Source organism: Ostrea edulis, chromosome 3 (assembly GCF_947568905.1).
Source record: "Ostrea edulis chromosome 3, xbOstEdul1.1, whole genome shotgun sequence".
NCBI classification, from domain to species: Eukaryota; Metazoa; Mollusca; class Bivalvia; order Ostreida; family Ostreidae; genus Ostrea; species Ostrea edulis.
The window spans coordinates 34,640,582-34,666,697 of NC_079166.1; the positions used below are offsets into that span (position 1 = coordinate 34,640,582).

General features: G+C 35.0%; 1 protein-coding gene across 2 annotated transcripts in view; it reads left to right on the forward strand.

Annotated features, from left to right (window-relative positions):
• LOC125675357 (uncharacterized) overlaps positions 1–26,116 on the forward strand; it is a 240,366-nt gene that overhangs the window by 28,293 nt on the left and 185,957 nt on the right. For both annotated transcript variants that reach the window (XM_048912969.2, XM_048912970.2), the window contains exons 3-5: positions 15,829–16,032; positions 16,200–16,346; positions 16,435–16,464. In XM_048912969.2, coding sequence (XP_048768926.2) covers positions 15,829–16,032; positions 16,200–16,346; positions 16,435–16,464 — 381 coding nt within the window. The remainder of the gene's footprint in view (positions 1–15,828; positions 16,033–16,199; positions 16,347–16,434; positions 16,465–26,116) is intronic.

Sequence of the window (26,116 nt, forward strand, 5' to 3'; positions counted from 1 at the left end):
ACAAACGGGATGAGTTCAGCTTCTCCATCGTCAACTTCCCACATTTATGTAGCAATATTCTATTATCACCTGCATATGATGTTTATATATATCAACTGATTCGATATGCAAGAGCTTTTTCTGGGTATAGTCAGTTTTTAAATCGAGTTAAGCTACTGACAAACAAGTTGATGGTACAGGGGTTTCAACATTCTCGATTGAAGTCAGCATTTCACAAATTATATGGTCGTTATAACGATATAGTTCCTCAAGACAACCTCGAGTTTGGTCAAATTCTGTCCGATGTGTTTCATACCGATTGTTAAGCCGTTCTTAGTACACTGATTTTGACTGCGAATAACTCCGTTTACCTGATCAGGATATAGGGCTCACGGCGGGTGTGACCGGTCAACAGAGGATACTTACTCCTCCTAGGCACCTGATCCCACCTCTGGTGTGTCCAGGGGTCCGTGTTTGCTCAACAATCTATTTTGTATTGCGTATAGGAGTTATAAGATTGATCACTATTCGTTATATTCACCTTGCATGTAATACGCCAATAACCAGTACTCTAATCTAAGGGGGTTTACTGGAGTTGAATCCTTTTGTTGGATAGGTTCCCTTTGAATATTTGAAAATATCAGTGTAGGTTGGTTTTCCATTACCTGAAATGATTTCTTAATTCTAGCTTTTTCCACGATACGAAATAATCGTTGAAGCAATTTTTACATGACTAAATCAGATTGATGCCACCACAATTAAAACCTTTGTGCTGGAATCTGAACGAAGCACTTATGCTACAATAACTCTCATCCTTGCGATAGGTAAAATATACTCCATAAGGAATGTCCTTATACTTGTCAAATGTTCATCAGTCTGTGGAAATTTTACTAAACGTTTGATAGATTGCTTGAGGTGATCTTTGATATAATATCTCGATATGGACTTTGTCCCATTCTACCTCACCTTTTTATATGAGTTCCCTGAATTCCTTATCATATGTTTTCCAACCCACCTTTTCTTCTGTAATCCGCCTGATTCCATACGTTTTGAAAGCTTCTCTTGTACAAATGCATGTTTAAAGCAATATAAAGTCGCATGCCTATTAAATGCAGTAATCCAGTCTTGAAAGGAAAAAATGGGTCTGTCCTTACTTAATCATCTGTGGACCACTTATTGTGAATGACTTTACCTATCTCATCTTGTTCTACTTTAATATAATATTTATATTTTCCTTTTCCATTTTAACAAAAGAGAGATATCAACATATTTTTTTTGATCAAATGTTTTATTTGACTTTGTCTGAAACACTTACTTCTATTGGTGCAAAGGAGCTTACAAATCCTGCTTTCTTACCTGCATTCGCTACAGGTGGGCATTCAATACCCACAATATCTGAACTATGCTCAGCCACAACACTTGATACCAAACCCGAAATACCTGCATCCTCTGACTTATTCGGTATTTGAAAATTTGATTTAGAAGGTTTACTGGTGAACTGTTGCTTGCAGAAATTGTAGCATTATTGCCCTTTTCTCCCACTCATTATTAACAAAGATACTCTCTTGATGTTGGCTTGGGGAAAAAAGTTGAGTGGAGTGGAGTAAGAGTCAAAAGCTAGTATGATACGTTGTGCACCATGTTGTAACTTCTTTCCAAGCTCTTGTACTCTAATTTCACAGTTCACCTCAATGAATCAGACAAGTCAGTTTGATTATACGAAGCCATACATTTAGCTTCCGAACAATCTACACTGCATACTTATGATTGGGTATTTCTTTTCTTAATTTAACTGGTAGATAAAATACCAAATGATGAACGTTTAGAATTGACTAAGCATTGAATGACAGGAAATCAATTGTTCTTAAAATCTATCAATTGCCGTCAACTGAAGTAAAAAGGTTTAAAATGTTGAAATCACCGAGACACATACATGCAGATAAGACGTTTGCTCTTATTTTGAATCATTACATATGGGTATTTAGTTCATACATGTGTATATATAGCTTTTGATTGTATAATGTAGCTTACTCCAGATTAATGTCACTCAACTCCACTCTATTCAGCTTTTCACCCCAAGCCCTTGATGTTATAGGATTAAACATTCTTTTGGAAGAATTTATCGATGCGTAAACTCTGGACATTTTATTTTCAAACTTCGATAAATGTTTGATTCTTATAATTCAAAGAGCAATGTACATTAAGGCCCAAATTTCGCCACAAAATTAGGATAAATTTAAAATGTGGTTTCACTTGGTTTAATCATTATGATTATGCACTAGGGCATTGACCCTGATGATACATGTGGAAATTGGTGACGTAATATGTTCTGTGACGTCATTTTCCGTATGTCCGATTGACATGATTTACCGAAATCGCCGAAATTAGCCGTTTTTTATGCCTTTGAAACCATTTTTAAGATAGAACACATGCAACAACCACAAAGCTATTTTGTGTACAAATTAATCATGTTGAAAGTCAGTAATGAGCAAAATTTTGACTTGGTTGGTAAATGAGCAGACTATTAAATTTAACGTTTAACCATTTCCTGCGTTCATCTGTAATACAAATTTCAACGTTGATGGTGTTCATATATACAATTTTAATGAATAAATAATATGCATATGTACAGCATATTAAATTTTATAAGACTCTACGTAGTTTGCATTGAAGAATATAGTGTGTAATCAGAGAATTGGAATCTTCGACACAGATATTTCCGATTCCAATTTTACTCGTTTTATGTTTGATATAGATACGCAATGATATCAACGCAATTAATGTAACACATGGCAAAGTTCAATCACATATTCTTTTTTATCATAGATGGTTTATGATATGAATTATCTCTAAATTGGTGTGCTTATACTGTGGCGGCTACAATGCGTATCAAAATACATGTCTAAATATGCCATACCAGTCATAATATTCTAACGTACATGTAGGCTAATTATAACTTATTGGGTATGTTGCATGTGTAATTTCAAATGCTATTCTAATATTATATTAAACATTATGTCAGACACATCTAATGATAAAAACTCACTTATGATGCATAATATGTATGTTATTAAGTAAGAATTTTATTATGGCTTTGGCCTGGCTTTTTTAAAAATGCACGTCTGCAACCGAATGCAATCTTTGTTTATAAAATAACAAGTTTAATAATATCGAAAATGAAAGCGCGATAGCTTAATCGGTACCTTTATACCAGAGCAGAATAGTGCGAGAGTTCGAATGTAAAATCCGGTTATACATGTATTTCCCCCGTAAAAATTCAATTATTAGCAAGTCAACATACTTGCTTTAAATATATACACTTGAAAATCAATTCATTACAATATATTGTTCATTATTAACATGCTGCAGTACCTGTAGTTTTATGACATGCATGTTTCCTATCAAAACAATTCCAACTTCATCGATCTGTCGTTTATATTACAAAGTTGTCGAACTCATTTAGGAGAGGTTACTCCATGATATATATGGTAATGCAATATTCGCATCTACCCTGCTATCAGAGTGAATGTTGGTAGATGATAAATGAACGATGTAGTATCTAGATATCTAAATTATTACTCATTTGTAAGCTAAAAGATACAGTATACGCTTGTATTGTGTGTTCCAAGAGGACAAAATCTGGTGAACCCCGATCATTACATGTAAAAAATAGATAAAAAACATTTTTTAAGAAAACAATTTTTAGTAGAAACGAACGACTCTGACTGCATTTGCAATCAATGTCAACAGATTTAAAACTCTAATCGTTTCATGCTTAAATTTTCGCAAGTATTCAGTACTACCATAAAAGGGGGGTGGGATGGATAAATCATATTTCGCATGTAAAATTTATGGAAAAACTACATTCTCAAAACAAAAGAATGTGTGGGCCAAATTCCCCTGTTGCTACGTCGCTGTAATAATTTTGTTTATAGAATCGCCTTACATTTGTCGATAACTGACGCACGTGTTCTGTGACATAGTCTTATTTAAAAATACATGATAGCTAGTCATTGGTTTCTATTTTCATCATTAAATCGTGGAACTGGTGTTGAAGTATTAGAACGTGATTTTCACACATAAGGAGAACTTTCTTTTCCTACATTTACACTTTAACCATTCAACTCAACGTCGGTCACTTAGCATTTAGTGGTATGTGCACAAAACATGCTTAATGACTATATCCGAATCATGCGCGGATCTTGAGTGGAGGTCCGGACACCCCCTCCCCTCCACAGGGGCTAAGCCTGTTTTGGGCCCGAACTCTGTGATCACAGAGTTCGGGCCCAAAACCGGTTTAGCCCCTGTGCTCCCCTCTGGAATTAAAGTTGCATGTAAATTGTGTGCTACGTAATGGGGACTAAACCAGAACACAATATTATCATTTGTATAAAACTGGAACGATTGTTTGATATTTTTTTCCCAATTTACATAATTACCGGTGATTAATGTAAACATTCTAACCAAGCAGTATTCTTGGCTTTTGTTTTCAATTTCAATTTCACTAGAAATCTTTGTGGAAATAATGTAAGTTCTCAACAAAGCACAGGCATTTGGATACAGCGCGGTAATAATATATTAATTTTAGCAAAGAGTGATATTTTGTAGCATTAAAGTTTGAACTCTCGATATTTTCTTTGCTTAAACTTCAAATAATTCAAATAGCCGACATTATAGAAATAAAGTAAAAGTATTGAACAATTGTTCAATGTGTTGTAATCGTACACTGCCATTATCTGGAGCCGGTAGTGAAATGAAGAATTCAAACATAACTCTCCGAAATTTCGCTGCATTTAGTTAGATGAAGTACGTCAGTCGCGTGTCATTTACTACAAAAGAAAATCGCATCTTCCCATATCCATGGAAATCGTGCAGCATGCAGAAAGTACCCTGAATAGGTGTCTGACAAAATCAAGTGACGATGGCTTCGAAAAACATGTGCCGGTCATGGTCACGGTTTGATGATATCGTGGCACTTTTGCATGATGATGAATATCTAATATGAACTTAATTGGCTGTTAAATAATAATTTAATTATTTACATATTGTTAAGTATTATATTTTCTGCAATTTTACGTTCTGTAGTAGTTTTCTTGAGATCGGTTTGGTGAACAACGTGAACAAGCATACGATATGTATCCGAGTAAAACATTACTTAAAGCTGTATGGTCCGAATTACAATATTTTTTTCCAGCTCGTAAAAACGCTATTAAATCATCGCACGTATGTAGTTATGAGACTGTACGACATATCATAAATTAGTTCACCTGTTTTAACCCGAATAATTTGATTTTAAATCGTTGTTTACAAATAACCGCGTCACTGCCATTTCAAGTGACAGTCACGTGATCAGTTCAAACTTTCAGATCATCGGTGGTCTTATCTGTATTTTGTTATACCAGTACCGTACCATAAGTTTAATAGAAATAAAAATATCAAATACCTCTTAGTAATTCGTTGTTTTACGCTCTTTCAGCCTTAAAACTAGACAGTTGCGTATGAGTTAATACATTATGTTGGGATTCCCCTGACGCGCGTGGGTCTATTTATAGACGTCTATTGTGGGATGATTTATATATGTAGCTACTATATTTACTTTCTAAATTATATTCGCACTGTTTTCTTTTACATGCAGATGTTTTCAAGCATGTAATCAAGGGAAAGTTAATAACTTTATGAAGTAATTAATCTGCTTTAAAGTAATTATTTACAAAAAGAATACATGAACATCGAGTCACACAGCTTTAACCGCCGAGTTTCACCTTTCAAAAGGTAGGAGGGGGTGGGGGGGGGGGTAAAAATATACGATCTTCTCCCATGCGGACTTCGGACGTGGTTTGAGACAATGAATATGATTTATGATTCAAACTTTTTTCCTTTGCGTAAATACTAATGGAAATATTCTTGGATGAAAGGTTCAGGTGTTGATTACCAAAATTAATTGATGGATAACTAATAGGGCGATGCTCTGTTTGAAACAATTAAAAACATAACACAGTTTAAAGAATTGAAATGGTCATTTATTAACTAATAAATCACAAAGTATTATGCCAAAAAATCATATAAAAAGAGTTTAAAATATAACAAACTAAGAACACAATACTGCAATTTATGCTAAGGAATTGTGACTAATAAAACATTACAAAAATGCCACAATCCTAAAAAGCTACAATATAAAGAATCATAAATACAATATTATGACTAGAAGAAAACTCAAGTTATAAGACCAGATACTTTGGCAAATTGTATATACAAAAATTGTCAAAGATGGGGGGTATCTTCCGTCATCTAATAAGGCTGTAGTTACCTTCCACAACCCTAAAAGAATTTGGGATATAAACAAAAACATAAAATGCGAGCTGTATGTTTCCTTTCAAAAACATGAAGTGTTTCTTATAGGCATAGCAATTTGTCCTCTGGAAGTCTAATCTTAAATTTGATGGAGTCTATTTCTAGGCCCATAAAATTAATGTGAGTGCTGTGCAAGGAAGTACTGTTGTTTTTTTTTTCGACTTAATTGGTAGGTTGATGTCATTTGCAAGAGTGCGGGATGCCAGGAGTGCATCGTGACAGCCTGGCGAGTTCAATAAACAGGAAGTGATCAAGGATGTGTACACAGTGTACAATAGCATATTTATCATGGAGAATACATTGCAGGGCTAAAATGAACTTTTTAAAAAGTTTGCAAGAATAACTGAAGTCAAAGGGGAGGGGTTTGTCAAAATAAAAGTTTACATTAATGCTAAAACCTAATAGTTCAAAGTCATCAGGGTCGACTGATACTTGTTAGTAAGCATTTTTTAAGTCAGAATTTTCCTAAACATGCTCCAACCCTATTGTCCATGATGGCCGGAAAAGCATCATCTATAGTTTGATACACTTTTGAAAGGCGGAACTGGCGATGACCTTGGTAAATAATTCTAAAAACATGTCTAAACCCTTTAAGTAAGAAAATAAAAAGATATTCAGCAAATTTATCCACACTAATTGGGGTAACAATAAAGTTATCTGTCTCTTTTTGTGTGGAAGTAAATGGATTTCTGTGCAGGTCATTATTGTAGGATTTTGTGTGTGCTATGTTGTTTTGTCCCTGTCTATTTTTTGTGCACTGAGATCTTGAGTGTTTGTCAGAGCAGTACTGGCATATAAACAGAAATCGCCTTTGTTGTTGAAAGTGAAGCAATATTTTTGCTTCGAATGTGTTGCACAAAAGGGCTGCTTCTTTAGCTTCGTTTTCACGTCTAATCCCTGAACAATTGCATCATGGAAAAGTCATGCAACCTGTCGCCATAGCCTAATTTTTTCGTCTTAGAATATGGCCGCTTCATTTCCACATGACTTGAATATGCCCTGGTTGATTTGGACATATGTCATAAGCTGCCCAACTTCATTTGGGTATTTAGTGCAGTGGAGATTAACGAAGACGTGAAAAGCCTCCATCCATTGGGCGAGGGATTTGATTATTGTCATTAGTCTTGACGAAAACAAGTTATCCGTCCTTTTTCGACCGATTTAAAATTTGGTTCCTATTCAAAGCTAGACGTGGGGATCAATGAGGCCAGTCTGACATACTCATTTGTAAATATTTTGACCTTGATTTTGCCGTCCACCCCCAAGCCCACAGGTTTTGAAATCCGTACAGGAGAAATATTTTGTTGCATATCATGAGCTAGTGAGGTAATACCTGTGTTAGCTTCCAAGTCAACAATTGCGTTGAAAGTTGATGTATTTGGAGTGTTGTTGTTCAAACTCTCTTCCGGTTAAGGGCTGTTGATATTCTTGTTGAGCCTTGGTTGCTTTTCAGTTTGATTAAACACTCTTGTATTGTACTTTCTATGATTGGTAAGACTGCTGCAGTACTATAGGGTTATTGAACTTATATTGGTGAATATTGGCACGAGTTGGCTGTGAAAATGCACGAGCTTGCGAGTGCATTTTGACAGCCAACGAGTGCCAATATGCACCTATATAAGTTCAATAACCCTTTTATTATATAGCTAAAGTATTTCGTTGTTAAATTATATCCCCTTTCACTCAAACTACTCCAAAATAGACGATAATTCATCAATATTGGCAGTGTGCAATAACAGCATGCATTTCTTAACTGTTCGATATTTAACCCGTCATTAATGCATGAAGCAAACTGATTTTGTAAATGGGGACATCATAATTTATGTACAGTAAAACATTTTGCTTAAGTAAATATCAAATACCGGCTCTGTCAGATTCGGAGGACCGTCGTTTGACATTTTGGTTTGTTTACGTCGTTAAGGTAACGTCAATATTGAACGCTCATACTCGGAATGTTTCGGGCGCATACAATTCACGCAATGCAAAGTTAGCGTTCAATAAATTATCAGGATATTGAACGCTAACATTCTCTAGATTTTACGCAGATTTTATATTAGACTAGTTATAAGCTATATAATAAATTCAGTTACCAAGTCTTTTAGCTCTGATGTTTCATTCTGTAGGGGAGTCGCTGGACCTGTTGTTGAGGACTTAGTTTTGCGGGTTTTTTATTTTGGACAGGAAGTCATAATTCTGAAAACCATGACATTGTTGAAAACAATATACAAATAAGGCAATAAAATTGGCTTAGCTTGCTGGCAGTGAGCGTGTATGCCTCCATTAGACACAAGAATCACAGAAATACACCACAACTGCAGCTGTTTAAGGACACATGTTTTCTGTTTTGCTATGCATGAGCCTAATAGAAGCATACACCATGTTTTAGATTTCATATTCCTATAAAGCTTATGGCAGTTAAATATAGAATGGTAAAATTTCTATAAGTAGCCACATATGTGGCTTAACTCAACAGAAAATAGCCATTTGCTATGTTTTGTAGCCAGAGTACAAAACAATGGACACCCTCAAAAGTAGCCAGAGCTATATGAATGAATTGACATAAACTATAAGTATTACTTATGTGTCAAGTCCAGAGATAAATACCCATCATATGAAATTATTAATAGCCAGAGCTATGATAGTAATACACTTCAGTTAACTGCAACCATTACAAGCCAGAGCTGAATAACATTTTTAAAATGGGATGCGACGCACCAGAAAATGTAAAGACTAGTGAACCACCCAGAGTATTACATATTCGTATGTCTGTTGCAGCAACAAATGCCTCATGATGGTTAATTGACTCTGAAAATTAACACCGGGTTGACCATTTAACAAAGAACATATCCCGTTATTCATGATAAGGGGTAAAGAAAACATATATACCTGGATGAAAGTGGTTAATCACTTAAATCTAGTATCATGATATAGAGGTTGGAGAAATGGCTACTGAAAAAAGAAAAAACACACAAAAGATTATAAACTAAGCAGCCAGAATATTATCACCAGTATTTGTGGGAGGGATGCTACCAAGGAATGCAATAAAACATTATAAATTTTGAATATACAGTACTTCGTTAATAGCTTGAAAATACGAATGCATATTGAATTGCTGGGATAAAATTTAGAAATTCATTTGAAAATTAAGGAATATCTCCCTCATGAATGGCTCTTATCCTTAGACGAATTTTACTCGACTTTTTTGGCATTCTGTTCCCCCCCCCCCCCCCCCCAAAAAAAAAACAACCAAATAGCTCTTATAAGTTTAATATGCTGTACGGTGTGACCGTTGAGACGAGCGAAGCCCATTACTTCTTGCAACAGGACTTATAGGCATTTTGTCCGCCTCTTCATTTAACGCAGGAAATATAACGCGGTGGATGTAAACAGTTACATTGTGACGTCATATTAGCTGCAATGTTTATCTTCTTCTCTCAAACCAAGCAAAAACAAAACGTTTGAAGCTACGGGAAAGCTTGTATGAAATTTAAAAACGTTTATGGTACTTTCTAAACAGTCTAATTATTTTAATTACGGGTTTGTCAACGAAGTATACCACAATGACGGCAACATTTTTCCGGAAGCATTATGGATAATACTTATCTGTTTTCAGCTGATGAAGAGCAAATCCTATGACTCATATGTGTAGTCATTAGAGCGAGCTCGTCGCGCCGCTTCTCGACACGAGCTTCGCTCGCTATTATTAGTTCAGATTTCGAACACTTCGGTTGAGCATCACTGAAGATACATTATGTGTCGAAATGCGCATCTAGTGCATCAAAATTGGTACCATATAAGTTTAACATGTATTATGGATCGTTAGTACCTGTGCGAACAAATTTAAAATATCTATATCAACAGGATAATTATATACATGTAGTAAAATTAACCTACGTACATGCACATGAAAAGGTACATAATGAATTGAAATGCCTATTATATATATATAGTCCCCGAGGGTCTCTACAGCCCAGTAGCTAAGTACTTCGTTACTAGCTTGAAAATACGGATGTATATTTAATTGCTGTTATAAAATTTAGAAATTCATTTCAAAATTAAGGATTATCTCCCCCATGCATAGCTCTTATCCTTGGACGAATTTGGCTCCACTTGTTTGGCACACTGTTTTTGGCTATATTTAGATCTGAAACATCATAGTTATTTCGGATTTCAAAGATTTCGGTTGAGCATCACTGAAGAGACATTATTTGTCGAAATGCGCATCTGGTGCATCAAAATTGGTACCGTATAAGATTTACAGTATGACCCCTGGGTCGAGGCCTCTGCTGGTGGACTGTTAGTCCCCGAGGGTTTCTACAGCCCAGTAGCTAAGTACTTTGTTACTAGCTTGAAAATACGGATGTGTATTTAATTGCTGTTATAAAATTTAGAAATTCATTTCAAAATTAAGGATTATCTCCCTTATGCATAGCTCTTATCCTTGGACGAATTTGGCTCCACTTGTTTGGCACGCTGTTTTTGGCTATATTGAGATCTAAAACTTCATAGTAATTTCGGATTTCAAACATTTCGGTTGAGTATCACTGAAGAGAAATTATTTGTTGAAATGCGCATCTGGTGCATCAAAATTGGTACCGTATAAGTTTTACACACACACACACACACACACACACACACACACACACACACACACACACACACACACACACACACACATATATATATATATATATATATATATATATATATATATATAAAGCACTAAAATGACCAACGACACGAACAACGAGATTGTCAAATTTTCGGGACGACCCGTCCCTTCTTCAGGACAAACGAAAAGAATTACATAATGTGGTCAATATCAACAGAGCATAATAACAAAAACTACATATAAATACATCTAGCACTACAACTACACTAATCTACAAACGTATTGTACAAATACGTTTGTAGATTAGTGTACTTGTATATATGATATATCAAGGATGATCCCACACGCCGGTTTCGAGATTATTAGAGTTATTTCCCTTCATAGTAAGGCGCGAAACCATTTTTTTTCCTTTTTTTGCAATTCGGGAGTGGGACATTTCATTTTTTTGGCATGACCTGGGGCAAAATTGAAAAGGCTGCTAAAGACAGAGAAGAGTGGAAGAAACTAGTCCTTGCCCTATGTGCCCACGGGTGCAACAAGGACTAGGTAGGTAGGTAGGGAATGGGACAAATATTCATCACTGCATAAGAGAATGTGCTCAGTAAGTTTCTCATACGCAGTTTCATCATCCGTATTCCACTGATACACAAATTAAGTAATTGATTCAGGAGGTAATTAAATACATGTAATTCTTATCATATCACGGTATTTCGTTCCACTTACGTATCATATACTGTATCACTTGCAAATATGATATTTTCTCCATGTTTTCAAGTTAGTAAAACATTTCATTCGATAATATTTTGTTTCCTACATTTACATATTTAATGAGAAGCCGCTTTTAACGCATTTTATCGTCTTCCTCACTGACTGTAGGTTCACTCTATCCCACTTAGGCGCTCGAAGTTCCACTAAATGCACCTCCTACACAGGCATCTTCTTATTTTGAAACTGACGTATTATCCAGACTGTTCTATGGGGACATACAAACTTAACATAATGTTGTTAACCAGTGAACTGTCGCATGCATTTCAGAAATTGTGAACATTCATTACTGAATGTAAAATGTAACTGCGCCAGACTTCCATCTACCTTTGATTTGATATCTTCTTCTGAAACCCCTAAGAGGTGCATATCGTTTACCCCCAACCCCATTCGAACTGAATGAGACTTTAAGGTATAGGTCAACTTGAATAAACTGTAATGCAAAATTTAAGTAAATAGATATGAAGTGAGTGACTTGCCATTTAAATGAAGCAATAATGAGTCGGTTGATATTAGTCTACTACTTAGATATTGTGGTAAGGTTTGAAATAATGCAGTGGATTCATTACTTAGTCCGATATGAACAATCGAGTTCTTAGCATACTGATCAGTCTTGGAACTCTTGATGATTGCATGCAGTTCAATGTGATTGTGAGGGAACTGAAGATCCTGAATGGAAAACCCAAGCGAAGAGTTGTGAGAAACTGTTAGCTCAAAAACTCTAAACAACGTACAGAATACCATCCAAGTGAAGAGCCACAGCAAATAATGTGGCCTCATAATATTTTTGCAAACTGAAGGGAGTGGCAATGTCATGAGATTGAAGAGGGAAGAGAGAAATAGAAGTCCGCATGTCCGTTGAAGGATTTAAACGATGGCTGCTTTCTAATATTTTCTTACCGATGAATACTTTGTATGTTGTTTTCTTTGAAGTTGAAACCGATGAATTTGATATGTTTTTGCTGATAAATAAGCTAAATAATAAACAATTTGTTCAACTTAATGTGGACATGGTACAGAAAGCATGTACCTAATTCAAAATTTGTAAACGACTCCAATGGCCTATGGCAAGTTGCTACTGTGTTTTTGGAAACTGTTGCTGGTAATAGCGATTTTACACAACCTTCAAATTTCCCATAATGTCGAGGTTAACTGTGTAGGATAATTGTCCACCTGAGGGACCAGTGATTTTAAACAATCCCATTGAAATCGAGATAGAGCAGCCGCAATTTACTTCCTACGACCGGGAATATGGACTGCTTCTATATGTATGTGTTTTAAGAAGAGGAGGCTAGCTGCATAAGCTTTTCTGATTTGCTAGCATATGAATTTAAGATATCCACTAACGCCAGGTTGTCAGTACTGAATATACGTAACAGCTTCATAGCAATAAAACAATATGCCGATACCCATATTGCACAATTTTGTTTTTACATATTCTAAGAAGATAATGTCTCTGAGTACCTGCAAGCCCCATGTCATGGGCCACCTAATAGCAATCCATCTGTTATTGAAAAAGGTCCCATCTCCTCCAAGAAGCGAAACTATCCGTAAATATGTTAAAGTGGTATTTTATAACCAAGTTAATGCCAGAAATGGCGTTTGGCCATTGAAGTACTGATCTATAGATAATTATGAGGTAGACCTACGCCTAATAGCAGCTCCCCGTGTACCCGCTTTTGCTAGTTTTCCTAGTCCTCCTTAATGCCCTTAGCATCTTGTCTTCAATTGTTTTTCAATGGATTACTAATACCCCAAACATGAAATGTTATAAGCACAATTGCGACTGTTTTTAAGTTTGAACATGTGGCATGGCGATGGCATGTCAATAATAATGATCATTGATTAAGTTATAAAACGCCATTTTTTTAACGAAACCTAATCCAGTGAGGAAATTAAAGTTATGTATGGTTTTACCTTGACTATGTCTACCGTTACATACCAATGCCTAGAGTAAAAATAATATAAAGTGGGATTGTCAAGTTCTTCATGATGTTGTCTGCAGCAGCTACATGTTCCAAAAGAAAACAACCATAGTGTGATGAAGTAAACTGAGTATCAAATATTACGCATCCGGTGCGAGTTATATTTCGTGGTACATAAACCAGTAACGACGGATAGTTGGTCTCCGTAACGGGAGTTAACTCGTATGGAGTTAACTCTAATTATTACATATCTTGATATCTTTTCCTATAAGGGCTGTTTACTAAGTTTAAATATCCAAGCTCCATGTACGCAGTTGTGAGACGCTATCTGCTTACGAAAATCGATAATTGTGAGGTCATCTCTGTTATCCTATAACAATGGGCTTCAACACTTCCTCTGCTACCAAAAATGTACACGAATGTGTACCTCTAGATTTAAAATCGCATAGAATGTGAAAAAACGATAAAAATGTAACAGACTCAATTTTGAAAAAGAAGTACCCGTCCTCTGTCTTTATGTGGAAGCAGACCTATCATGCTCAGTTAGTTTTACGGTGCAACGGCTTCAAAAGGATATATATCACAATACTCAACTAATAACCTACAATTATAATGGCTGATGAACAAGATTAATACAGTGTATTAGCCAAATTGAGATTTTGGTTAATAAGAACTAGATTACTGAAACCCAAAGGATGAGATTAAACACTCGCGATTGCTGTACGATGGGTCATAAATCTGGGGAAAATCCATGAAACAGTTCTACATTACAAATGCAATAAATAAATAACTAAGTATATTTTTAACTTCTCTAAAACGGCTGGCTGCCAGAATGATTGAAACGGTCGGATAGGAGGGATATCCAGTTTACCAAGAACGTAGCATAATGAAAGGTGAAGATAACGAACAGCGATCAATCTCATAACTTCTATAAGCAATACAAAATAGATAACTGGACAAACACGGACCCCTAGATACACCAGAGGTGAGATCAGGTGCCTAGGAGGAGTTAGCATCCCCTGTCGACCGGTAACACACGCTGAGAGCCCTTTATCATGATCAGCTTAACGGAGGTATCCGTAGTCAAAATCAATGTGCCAAGAGCGGCCCAAGAATCGGTATGAAACACGTCAGATAGCATTTGACCCAATGATAGATTGTATTGATAACGACCATAGAATTTGCGAAATGCTGACTTCAATCGAGACTGTTGAAATTCCTTTACCACCAACTTGTTTGTCAGTAGCTTGCTCGATTTAAAAACTAATCATACGCAGAACATGCTCTCGTGTATCGAGTCAGTTGATAGCTATAAACACCACATAAAGGTGCGGTGTATTTTATTCCGAGAGCACGGGGATATATCGAATTGACACATGAATGAATGTTATTATTGTTGATAGACAGCTAGTACATAATCAATACAATATGTATAGAGTTCACCCTAATCATAGCATGATGAAATTATCTAATTCTAAATTAAACGATAACATAAAAACATGGGCCACATTGCTTACATGGATCACCTTGGTTCAGCTATTGTTCAGCTATCGTGATTTCAAAAGGATGTTTTGTAATCTCTATTCTCATGAAAAACTCTGATCCCATATTGTGGATCCAACCTAGCCCTAAAGGGCCATAAAATAACCATGATACAAGGTCACAGAGTAAATAAAACATGGTATGAAATGTAAGGGCTTTCCATACTGAATTTATATACAACACATCGAATCCCTATCTGATCAACGCAGATAACCTAAAGGCCTTTTCAATAAAACCTATCATTAAGTTCAATGCTGTCCAACGTATTTCATTCCAATTGTCAGACCGTTTTTTACACACTGGGTTTGACTAAGGATGACTCTGTTTATCTGATCAATATATAGGGGTTACTCCTTTACCTGATGAGGGGTTCATGGCGGGTTTAACCGGTCAACACGGGATGTTTATTCTTCATAGGCACATGATCCCTCTATGATAGGCTCTATTACTTAGTTTGAATTTGTTATATTGAACATTGTTTGCTACCTTTAATCTTTTTTTCATCTTAGATCATTAAAACTTTATAGAGAAGATGTCCCATGGACGGTGCATTCTCTTTTTGCAACCCTTTAAATATTGAGTGTTTCGTGTGATATTTATGTGATACACCGTGCATATAATTAAAATGTATATATGTATATATCATACTTGTAGTCTTGTATTTGATTGACTGTACCGAGAATAAAAAGTACTGGGAAAAAGAGATAATCAAGATGTCAAAGAACGAGGTAAAACTAGTGACAAACGGAGACATCTTGCATCCTTGGGTTATGATTTGTAATGCCAAAATTGTTCATGGTCATAACATTGACGTCACTGGAACAATATCAGGGCTCCTACCGAACACAGATCAGCCTGGTATGAATATTTTAAAGTTATGCATAAATGATTTCAAGAAATATAGGATAACATTATTGATTTAAAAAAAACACTATGAAAGGATTATTTATTTGGAATGAAATTTTATTGCTGGTGATCAAATAAATGTATCAGTAATCACTACTATCAAGTACTACGTATTACAGGAATGGTTGTTATGAGTGTGCAAAGCAAAGACTGTGAGTTCGAAGCATATTATCGTGACAAACGAATAGAGTACATAACATGGATGGGTTCTAACTCCACAAATGGATACCAAATGAAATTGTCACTCCGCCGCTTTATTTCAAAAGGTACTGATGTTTTTCTTTAAAAGAAGTAGGACAATACGAAAACTACTACAGCTAATGAAATGACAGTATTTTCCATTATTTTTTTCAGAGTGGTTCAAATTAGGCAGAAACAAATATGGTATAGTATTTTGAATATATACGTATCGCTAAATTCCTGTCATGCTAGCGCTGAAATTGCAATTCGCGGGTGGTATTTTACTTCAAGCTTACCTAGATATTTCTCTACATGTAAAGCAAAGAAATAAATAAACAAGTGTTAGTTTCTTTCAAATGAAATATCTAGAATGTCATTCATTTTGGCATACATCCCACACTTTAGAGTGATACAGAATGAAACAGTTTATGCACATGACAAAGCAGTAACCAAATGTTGTCGAAGTTTTTTCATCAATTATGCATTATGATTTTTTGTATGTATCACGTGACTGTTAAATGTGACCAAACTTAATTTATGGGTTGTTGTTGGTTGTTTGTATAATGTGTATCGTCCTACAGAAATTTTAAATCACATGGAGAGGTCTGTTTTAGAATGGGGTCAACTATAATTTTGGTGTTACAAAAACCTGGTTCCCCAAAACTTCTTTTACATTTTATGCAGTAGCTACATCGTCCTTTGGAAGATGATTGGTGGTGTTCTGTAGATATGCAATACGGTTTTGAGGATTTCATTTTTCACCCTGGGGCTTAAATGAGGGTCGAAAAACGACTTAAAAAACAAATTCTAATTCCCAACACTCCTCATACATTTTACGTAGTAACCAAATTATATTTTGAAACACATAGATGTAATAATGTTTCAAAATTTTCATGTTCACCTTTGGAGCCAACGAAGAGTTGAAGACGACGTTTTTCTACACAAAATAACTTTTATCTTGTACGCAGGTGCAAAATCATAATTTGGGACATTATTGTTAATGTCCTGAAGGCGTGCAATAAGGATTTTGAATATTTATTTTCACCCTGGGGCTCAAATGGGGTTAAAAAGACATTTTTATTTGAACAAATCCTGGTACCCAGAATTCCTCTTGCAGTAGCCATGAATCTTTTGAAATATATTTGATGGTGTCTTGTAGATTTACAATACATTTGAGAAAATTTCATGTTCATCCTGGGGACAAAATAGAGGTTAACAAGACATTTTTAGACCAATAAAACCATGGTTCCAAGATTCATTCTTACATTTACGCACTAGCCAAGTCATATTTGGAAGGTAATTCATGTTGTCTTATTAATGGGCAATTGGGTTTCATTTTTACCCTGCAAGAATATATATGGTGTAAGAGTGGGGATCTCAACTGTTTTGATTAAAAGATGTTTGGGCAACCATACAAGTAGGGGACTAGCGGAACACGTTTTGTATCTAGACATGAGCAGTAAGAATATAATATATATGGTTAAGGGGTGGGTATTTCATCCAGTTGAATAATTAATTAAGCCTTTCTCTACCGGCACATTTTAGAGGTTTTTAAAGATTAAATGTCAATATTTTTACATCGACTTAAATCTGCATGCATCACGATTTGGGATAGGCATATGACATATAATTTTGTTAGAAATTAGACAGGGAATAATTTCTTATAAAACTTGTCAAGGTATCCCATGATCTCAAAGAGGTATACGGGGTCAAAGGTCATATAAGTGCACATTTTTGCATTTTTTTTCTCTGAAATATATATATTACGACCCCTCTCACTAGTTTAGAGTCAAAAATAGAAAATTCTAAATGTATGAGCTGATGTGCCTTTGAAAACATCGCAAAATCATTGCAATCAAATTGATCAATTTTGTTGACAAACAAATATTTTTGGTTGCTAAATAACAACAATCGTAGTACAATTTTGACCATAATTTGCCTTTCTCCATACATTCGACACAATTTAAACATAATTACATTGAATGATGATTAGAAGATGTCACATTATTTCAAAAATATAATCTTTAAATAAATCTTAATCACTTTAAAAGGTTTTTAACCAAAAATATGATGATGAGAATTAAGGTCAAAGGTCATAAAATTGAAAATTCGTACTTTATGTACATTGTACATATCCATCATTTTCTAATGATATGACATTTTGCCATTATGTTCCACTAATTAGAATAAATATTGCAACATTAAAACAAAGATCTTTATTGTTAATCTAAAATAATTAAATTGTTTGCATTCAAATATATTTGGTGTTATTCACTTGGTTTAGAAATCATAAAATATAAATATTTTCTTTCATGAAACGAAAAATTATGGCATCAAACCGCGTTAATTAATCATGAATTTTTCATAACATGACAAAACTGCAATTTTTTCTAGTTGGCCTTTGTGGCTACATCGACTTACATGTGCATGTTTATACTGAATGCATGATCGTTTGGGTCATCCTGCAACAGGAGATCCAGGGCATCTTCTTCTGACATCAGGTCGTTTTAAAGATGTAGAATACAACATTCGCTGTGACAGTCACAGTGAAGATATGTTTTCGTTGAAAAGGAAACACGTGTGTTCCCCGTGCACACTTTCAGAAAACCCCGCGGGGCCCGCGATCCCGATCACGGAAAAATAAAAGTATAGGCCTATAGGCTATATGCGAACTTCTTTTTAGTTTTCTTTGTTTGGCAAGGGGAAAATATTACTATTCCGAACAATTATAACGTTTATATCTGTATTTGAAGTATTTTATCTAACTTTTATGCCGATGGTACATTTTCAGTAGGTGTTTTATGAAGTTACATGTAGGTTGTGTAGGTAGTTGTGTATCTGTTATATACCAATATTGGTTTTATGCCTTTAAAAAAACCCAGAGAATACCTGGCTTATTATTCCATACATATGTGTATGTTGTTTTAGTGCATCAAACGGTACTGAATGTACTAAAAGAGGACAATACAAATTTGATAGTTTTCACCACTTTATTGTACGACGCGCGTTGATCGCTTTTAGCGACGACGTTTTGTCGCTAATTTTAAAGAAAACCGAACAGAATGTCCCAATTTCATTTTATCGTAATATAAAAACTACCGAGAATTATAACACGAATAAGGGCCCATCAAAGAGGAAATTTCCTCTACTTTTACAGGCTGTATTTACTTTTCCCTATTTCTATTTATAAATTTAGGTAAAATGCCGATATGTTTAAACATTGAGAAATAAAATCGTAAGAAAACGTACATGTGCAGAAAACTGCTATTTTCTTATAACTTTGCCAGGCATTAATTTGTTTTGATATTTTCTGAAAGCAGGGAATATATGCGTTTCAAAAATATAAAAAATATTGAATTCATAAGGAAAATTAGAAAAAAACCATATCGAGGGGGAAAATTACCTTGCGACAAAAAAAAAAAAGTAGAGAAAATTTCGAAAAATATGATATATAGATCATATATCTTATGGCCGTAGTTTCAAAGATTTAGAGACACTCCTTTTGCATAGTCCTGTTTTTACGTGCCACCGGTCAAATTGACCGGTACGGTAGGGAAGGGGTTAAAAGACACCGAGGAGGCTCTCAGATAGTAAATAAACATGTACATGTACATCACTGTGTGTATCTCTGAACCTAAAATTGTTATTTATCTTATCAATATGAACAGTTTATGGCAAAATATATGTATTGTTTATTTTAAGATCTCAAAGTTACAAATTGAACGGAATATTCATTACTTTTTTTTTAAAATTTGGTAACCACCCATTTTATATGCCCTAAAATACAGAGGCGTATAATCGGAGGTAGGCTTTGGGGTGTCTACCTCCATTTTTGACAAAGACCATTATTTGTGATTTTGTAATACAAATGGAAGCTATAATGAGTTACTATCCCTCCCAAATTATTTTAAACAGTTGAAGTGGATGATAAGAATGGTGTAAGTTTGCATGTTATGAATAAAAACTATGTAGCTTAGTATGCGCATTAAAGGCCAGTAATTGGGTATAAAAGCAGCTAATCGGTGAAAATGGTCGAATACATGAGTTTTCTGGTCACATTCAGATTGCAGCACTTATTTTTGCAAAAATAAAGAATAAGCTGTTGTACTGAAATTTTAAAATGGATATGCTTGCTCCCCTCATAACTGTGCATATATTGGTCATATCTATTTTAGATATAAATTCTCATGAGGTTTTAATTTTGGCCTAAAAAATCTGAGGCAGGGGTAAATTTGTATTTCAAACTAGAGATTGGCAGTTTGTGGGTGTGATTATCTTTTGTTATTGTTTACACCGGATGTTGACTCACATATTGCATAAACATGTTTTTCTAGTTCTAGATAAGGGGGATTGCACCAAAGGAAACATGTAATCAAATCACTGTATAACATAGAAAAACAGTACTTGCTCATATATCATTGGTAAATCCAGATTTCATTTTTTTTTGATTATATATAATCACATTCCTTTAAAAAAAATTGTTAGCTTTATAAAAATAATTCATTAGGACTGTTCAGTCTGATCGCTGTTTCAAAGTCTTGCAAGATTTCTGGTATCTTTTCTCGAATAATGTCAATCATGATGTTTGTCTGATTAAGCAACAATCTCCTAGGCCAGTTGTGTAACTCCCATTGTCTCTCACCAATGATGACAAATGTCCAATTGATCAACCATCACTCTAAAATTACTCTCAATCTGGACTCTTACGTGTGAATATTACAATGTCAAAAGAGACATTCACAGATAGTAGGTCTCCAAATATCATAATCGACAAAGTGTTTCTTAATAATCCTTCAATGCATCTGTCCTCCATTGTACAGCTACAATGTCCCCCCAAATTCTTCTCATAATTGAAAGGCACCAAGAGGAAAATCATAAGTATTAGTATATCATATATACCAATATTTGTGTATATTATAAAAAAAACTATATGTTTTAAAAGACATGGATAAAACAATGATGAATTCATTTTGTAGTTCCTAGGGTGAAGTTTTGTTAAAGTAAAAACATATGCATTCAGTGCCTCACATATTGAGCAGAGTAGTAGAAAAATGCGGGAAAACTTTAGTTTATTTTGATGAATCATGCCAGTCTCCTTGTTCAAAATATCGTCTGTTACAGAGCACATGTAGAGTCAAGCATCAGACTGCTGCTTATTCTGATAACACTGCTAAGCCCTGCCCTCTTGCCATATATGCTTAATTGCTGTAGGGGTGTAAATTTTTCTAGGTTACCCCCGGCCTTTAAATTGATAGTAAGAAAAAAGAAGACTAGTACTGAAACTTATCACTCCTCCACGATTTAAGAAGTTGAAGTCAAGGAAAACAATTTCTTTGGTAGACACAGTAGAATCCTCCTTTCCCCGAATTAGGATTAGTTCCATTCTGACCTGAAACTCCTCGTAACCATAAATAAAGAAAGGGATCGAACTATGACCTAGATAAAACACTACCAAATCGCATCGAACGCCTAAAAATTCACAAAATCGTTTTACATACGTAAACCACTGGTCATTGTGTATATCGTAATGTCTATTTAACTTCATATTTGTCGAATTTCAAGTCATAGGCAAAAGATATGTGTAACTCACGATGCGTTGATAGAAATACAACAAAAGCGTAAATCCTTGTTAAAAGTTCGTGTTTAAATTTCATTCAAATAGTATAAATTGAATTACCCTGTAACAAACAGAAAGTCTCATATGAAAATGTACATCACGTCAAATACATATATACATTTTATACATGTCATATATACATATAAATTGTATCATTTGAAACTTAGCATAAAATTATATCAAATGATATTCAAGCACTTTAATCACAATTTTATAAAAGTGATCCCAAAGTTATGGACTTTAGGCTTGATATTTATCAAATGTAAAGCTGTACATTATATTTCACAGCTTCTTTGGTGCAACTGCAATAAAAGTTAAACATGCACTTTGTTAGATATTAGCAATATAATCAAGAGCGCCAACTGCGATGCTATTGCTTCCATAAAAACAAAGAAAAACCAAACATACCACGATGGCGAAATAGCTCCAACTATAACTAAAACTCAAACGTCTGAACACTTCAAACCCACTGGACAATATGAAGAAATCCACCCCTGGTCTAAAGTCACATGACTATAAGAGGGCCCAAACGCTCACCAAACTTTTGGCGGGAAAATACTAATTACATCAAATTGGAAATTAAATAAAATCAAAGCTGCTTGGCATTGTTTTGGCATAAGTTTCTAGTAGAACTTTATTATACAATCTTATCAATTGCAAATTCAATTCTTTTTAATCATAAAACTTAAAAGTTATTTACAAAATTTTCACACGGCTACATTCTCACTATCTCCATGAAATGATGTCCCATCATTTAATGATACTATATACAATGTTTTCAATCAATGAAGCAGATGTAAATTTTAAAATATTGGAGCAAAACAAATTTGCTAACAACTGTGCTCTCTCTTGTCTGTTCTCAACCTCCTGTGTTTGAGACATAACATAAGCGTCATGCCACTTTGGTTTCTTCCTTGTTCTTGACGAACGTCTAACCTCCTCTACTGAGTCATCTTCTACTAGCTCCTCCTCAGTTTGTACTTCTGCATGATCATGCGCTTCATGGATTTCCAATGGCTGTGGTGCCATAGTCCTATCCTCCTGTTTATCAGTATGTCCTCTTTCAATTTGTATTGTGACAAATTGTTCTTCATCTTCACTATCTGATTCCTTTCTCTGTTCGTCCTGTTTCTCCTCTATCCGCGGATTTCTTTCTCCAAGCCTTTTCTCTCTGCTGGTTTAGGCCTAAACGTCTTCCTAATAGGAATAATAAGATTCCTATGAATATTTTTTCCATGCCCATCCTCATCTGTAATTACATACACAGGAATATCTGTATTCGGTTGAGATTTGATAGTGTAAATTGTTTCTTCAAATTTGTCTGCAATTTTGTGTTTTCCATCATATGCCAATATTTTCAATAAGACTTGATCCCCTATATTCAATTTCTTTGCTTTAGCTTTCTTGTCAAAATTCATTTTCTGTTTATGCCTGGAAGATTCTGCTGTATTCTTTACTAATTCAAGGGTTTCTTTTATTCTGTCCCTTAATTCCGTAATAAATTCGCTGTACGATTCCTTTGTGTTGTGCTACTCAGGTAATCCAAAAGTTAAATCTACCGGTAATCTAGGTTTTCTGCCAAACATTAGTTCAAATGGAGAATAGCCAGTACTTTCATGTTTTGTACAATTGTAAGCATGAACCAAAGAGATATATTTTTCCAGTCTTGCTTTTCCTTGTTCTCTAAAGTTCCTAGCATATTGATGAGGGTCCTATTAAATCTTTCTGTCATGCCATTACACATCGGATGGTATGGTGTTCTTGATTTTTCCATTTTTGTTATCTGGCATAATTCTTTGATTAAATTACTCTCAAACTGTGCACCTTGGTCACTGTGTAATCTAGCTGGAATACCATAATGTACAATGAAATTATTGTAAAGTGCTTCTGCTGTTGTTTTCGCAGTGTGATTCTTTGTCGGAATTGCCTGAGCATATCTTGTGTAATAGTCTGTAAGAACTGAAATGTTGGCGATTCCTCCTTTGCAAGGCTCTAATGTTAGATAGTCTAAACAAACTAATTCTAGTGGATAAGACGATGTGATATTCACCATTGGTGCCTTCTGAGATGAGGAGTTTCTTCCCAAACATCTTTCGCAGTTCTTAATCCAATTTTCTACATCCGAGTTCATGCCTGTCCAAAAAAATCTGTCCCTTAATAAAGAAAATGTTCTATCCTTCCCTGGGTGACCCATATTATTGTGTAGTCCTGTTAAAGCAATAGGTGTAAGTTGATTTGGAAATACAAGTTGACTGATGATGTTGTCTTGACTCTTAATTTCTCTGTATAATACCCCTCTTTTTAATTTCAAATTGTTGAAGTTCCTACACATGTTCATATGATCTTTGCCTTTTGGAATGTTGTGTTTCATCGGAAGAGCTTTTGCCTTTACTGCATGTATCCACAATCTAATAATTGGATCATCTCGTTGAATTCTCCGAAGTTCTCTGAACTCTAGTTGAGCCAATGGTTGTCCTGGAAACTCTGTTGCTTCAATTATATCAAAAGGTCCCACTGTTTCTACCATATTAATAATGTGTTGTTGTACTTGCACAGAGTTATATACTGTTTTGACTGTCTCCGAACTGATGTTCTTATTGGAATTAGGATACCGATATAAAGCATCAGCGTCTGTGTTCAGTTTTCCTGGTTTATAAATAATATCGAAATCAAAAGCTGATAATGCAGAAACCCATCTTTGACCTGTGCCATCTAACTTTGCTGATGACAAAACGTATGTTAAAGGATTGTTATCTGTCTTGACGGTGAATTTATGCCCATAGAGATAATCATAAAATTTCTCTGTAACTGCCCACTTCAAACATAGACATTCCAACTTCATGGCAGGATAATTTTCCTCAGATTTTCCTAATGTTCTGCTAGCATAACTAATAACTCTAAATTGTCCATCCTGTTCCTGGCACAAAACTGCTCCTAACCCCTCTGAACTTGCATCTATATGAAGCTCGAATGGCTTGTCATTATCTGCATAAGCCAAAATAGGTGCATTTGTCATATGATGTTTCAGCTCATTAAATGCTGCTTCATGCTGATGACCCCAAGTCCATCTTTTCACTTCTGATCTAACCCTTTTCTTTCTCTGATTCTGTGGGGGCATAATTTCCTGTAAAGGTCTTACAATTTTGCTGAAATCATTGATGGAACGTCTATAAAATCCGACAAATCCAACAAATTGTCTTACTTCATCAGGATGAGTAGGAGTTGGTCATTCTAAAACCTTCTTACCCTTTTCTGGATCTGTAGATATGCCTTGTTCTGATACAATGAATCCGACATACTTTACCTCTTTATGGAATAAATTGCATTTCTTTGGATTCATTTTGAGATTGCACTCCTTTAATCTCCTAAATATGATTTCTAATCTTTCTAAATGTTGCTCATATGAATCTGAAAAAAATATCAAATCGTCCAAATATATGACGCATATTTTCATATTCAAATCTCCTAAGCATTCTTCCATTAAACGCTGATAAGTTGCTGGATTGTTTGAAAGGCCAAATGGTAAACGATTGAATTAAAAAAATCCAATAGGTCCGACAGTAAATGCTGTTCTGTGTTTATGACTTTCTTCGATTTCAATTTGATGATATCCAGATTTCATGTCCAGAACTGAAAAATACTTTGATCCTGATAATGTGTCGAGAATGTCTTCTATCCTGGAAAAGGCCTATGAATCTCTGATGGTTCTCTTGTTGAGCATCCTATAATCTACGCACATCCTAATACTGCCATCTTTTTTTTCCGTACAAGAACAACATTCGATGCAAAGGGTGAACTTTACTTCTTAATTATTCCTGCAGATATTAAATGCTCAATATGTTTTCTAACTTCATCTATCATAGCTGGTGGTATACGTCTGTACCTTTGTTTAAAAGGCGTTTCATCCAGTAAGTTGATCCTGTGTTTAACATCTGTATAATGACCGATGGCAGTATCTCCCTTAGAAAATATACCCTTATAGTGCTTGAGTAATCTCCATATATCCTCTATCTGCTTATCAGATAAATCAGTATTATCCAAAGTAAGATTCCTAATCTGTTCTGGTTGGTTATCTTGGTGTGCTTCATCAGGCAGGAGCTGACTCAACTGCACTAGTTGTACTTCACAAAACATCGACTTTGGCTGAACTGATACCATCCGTGTAATTATATTGGATACATGGACATCAACTTGTCTTGTCTGGGCTGAAAAAGTCATGACTGTTGGAACTATATCAAA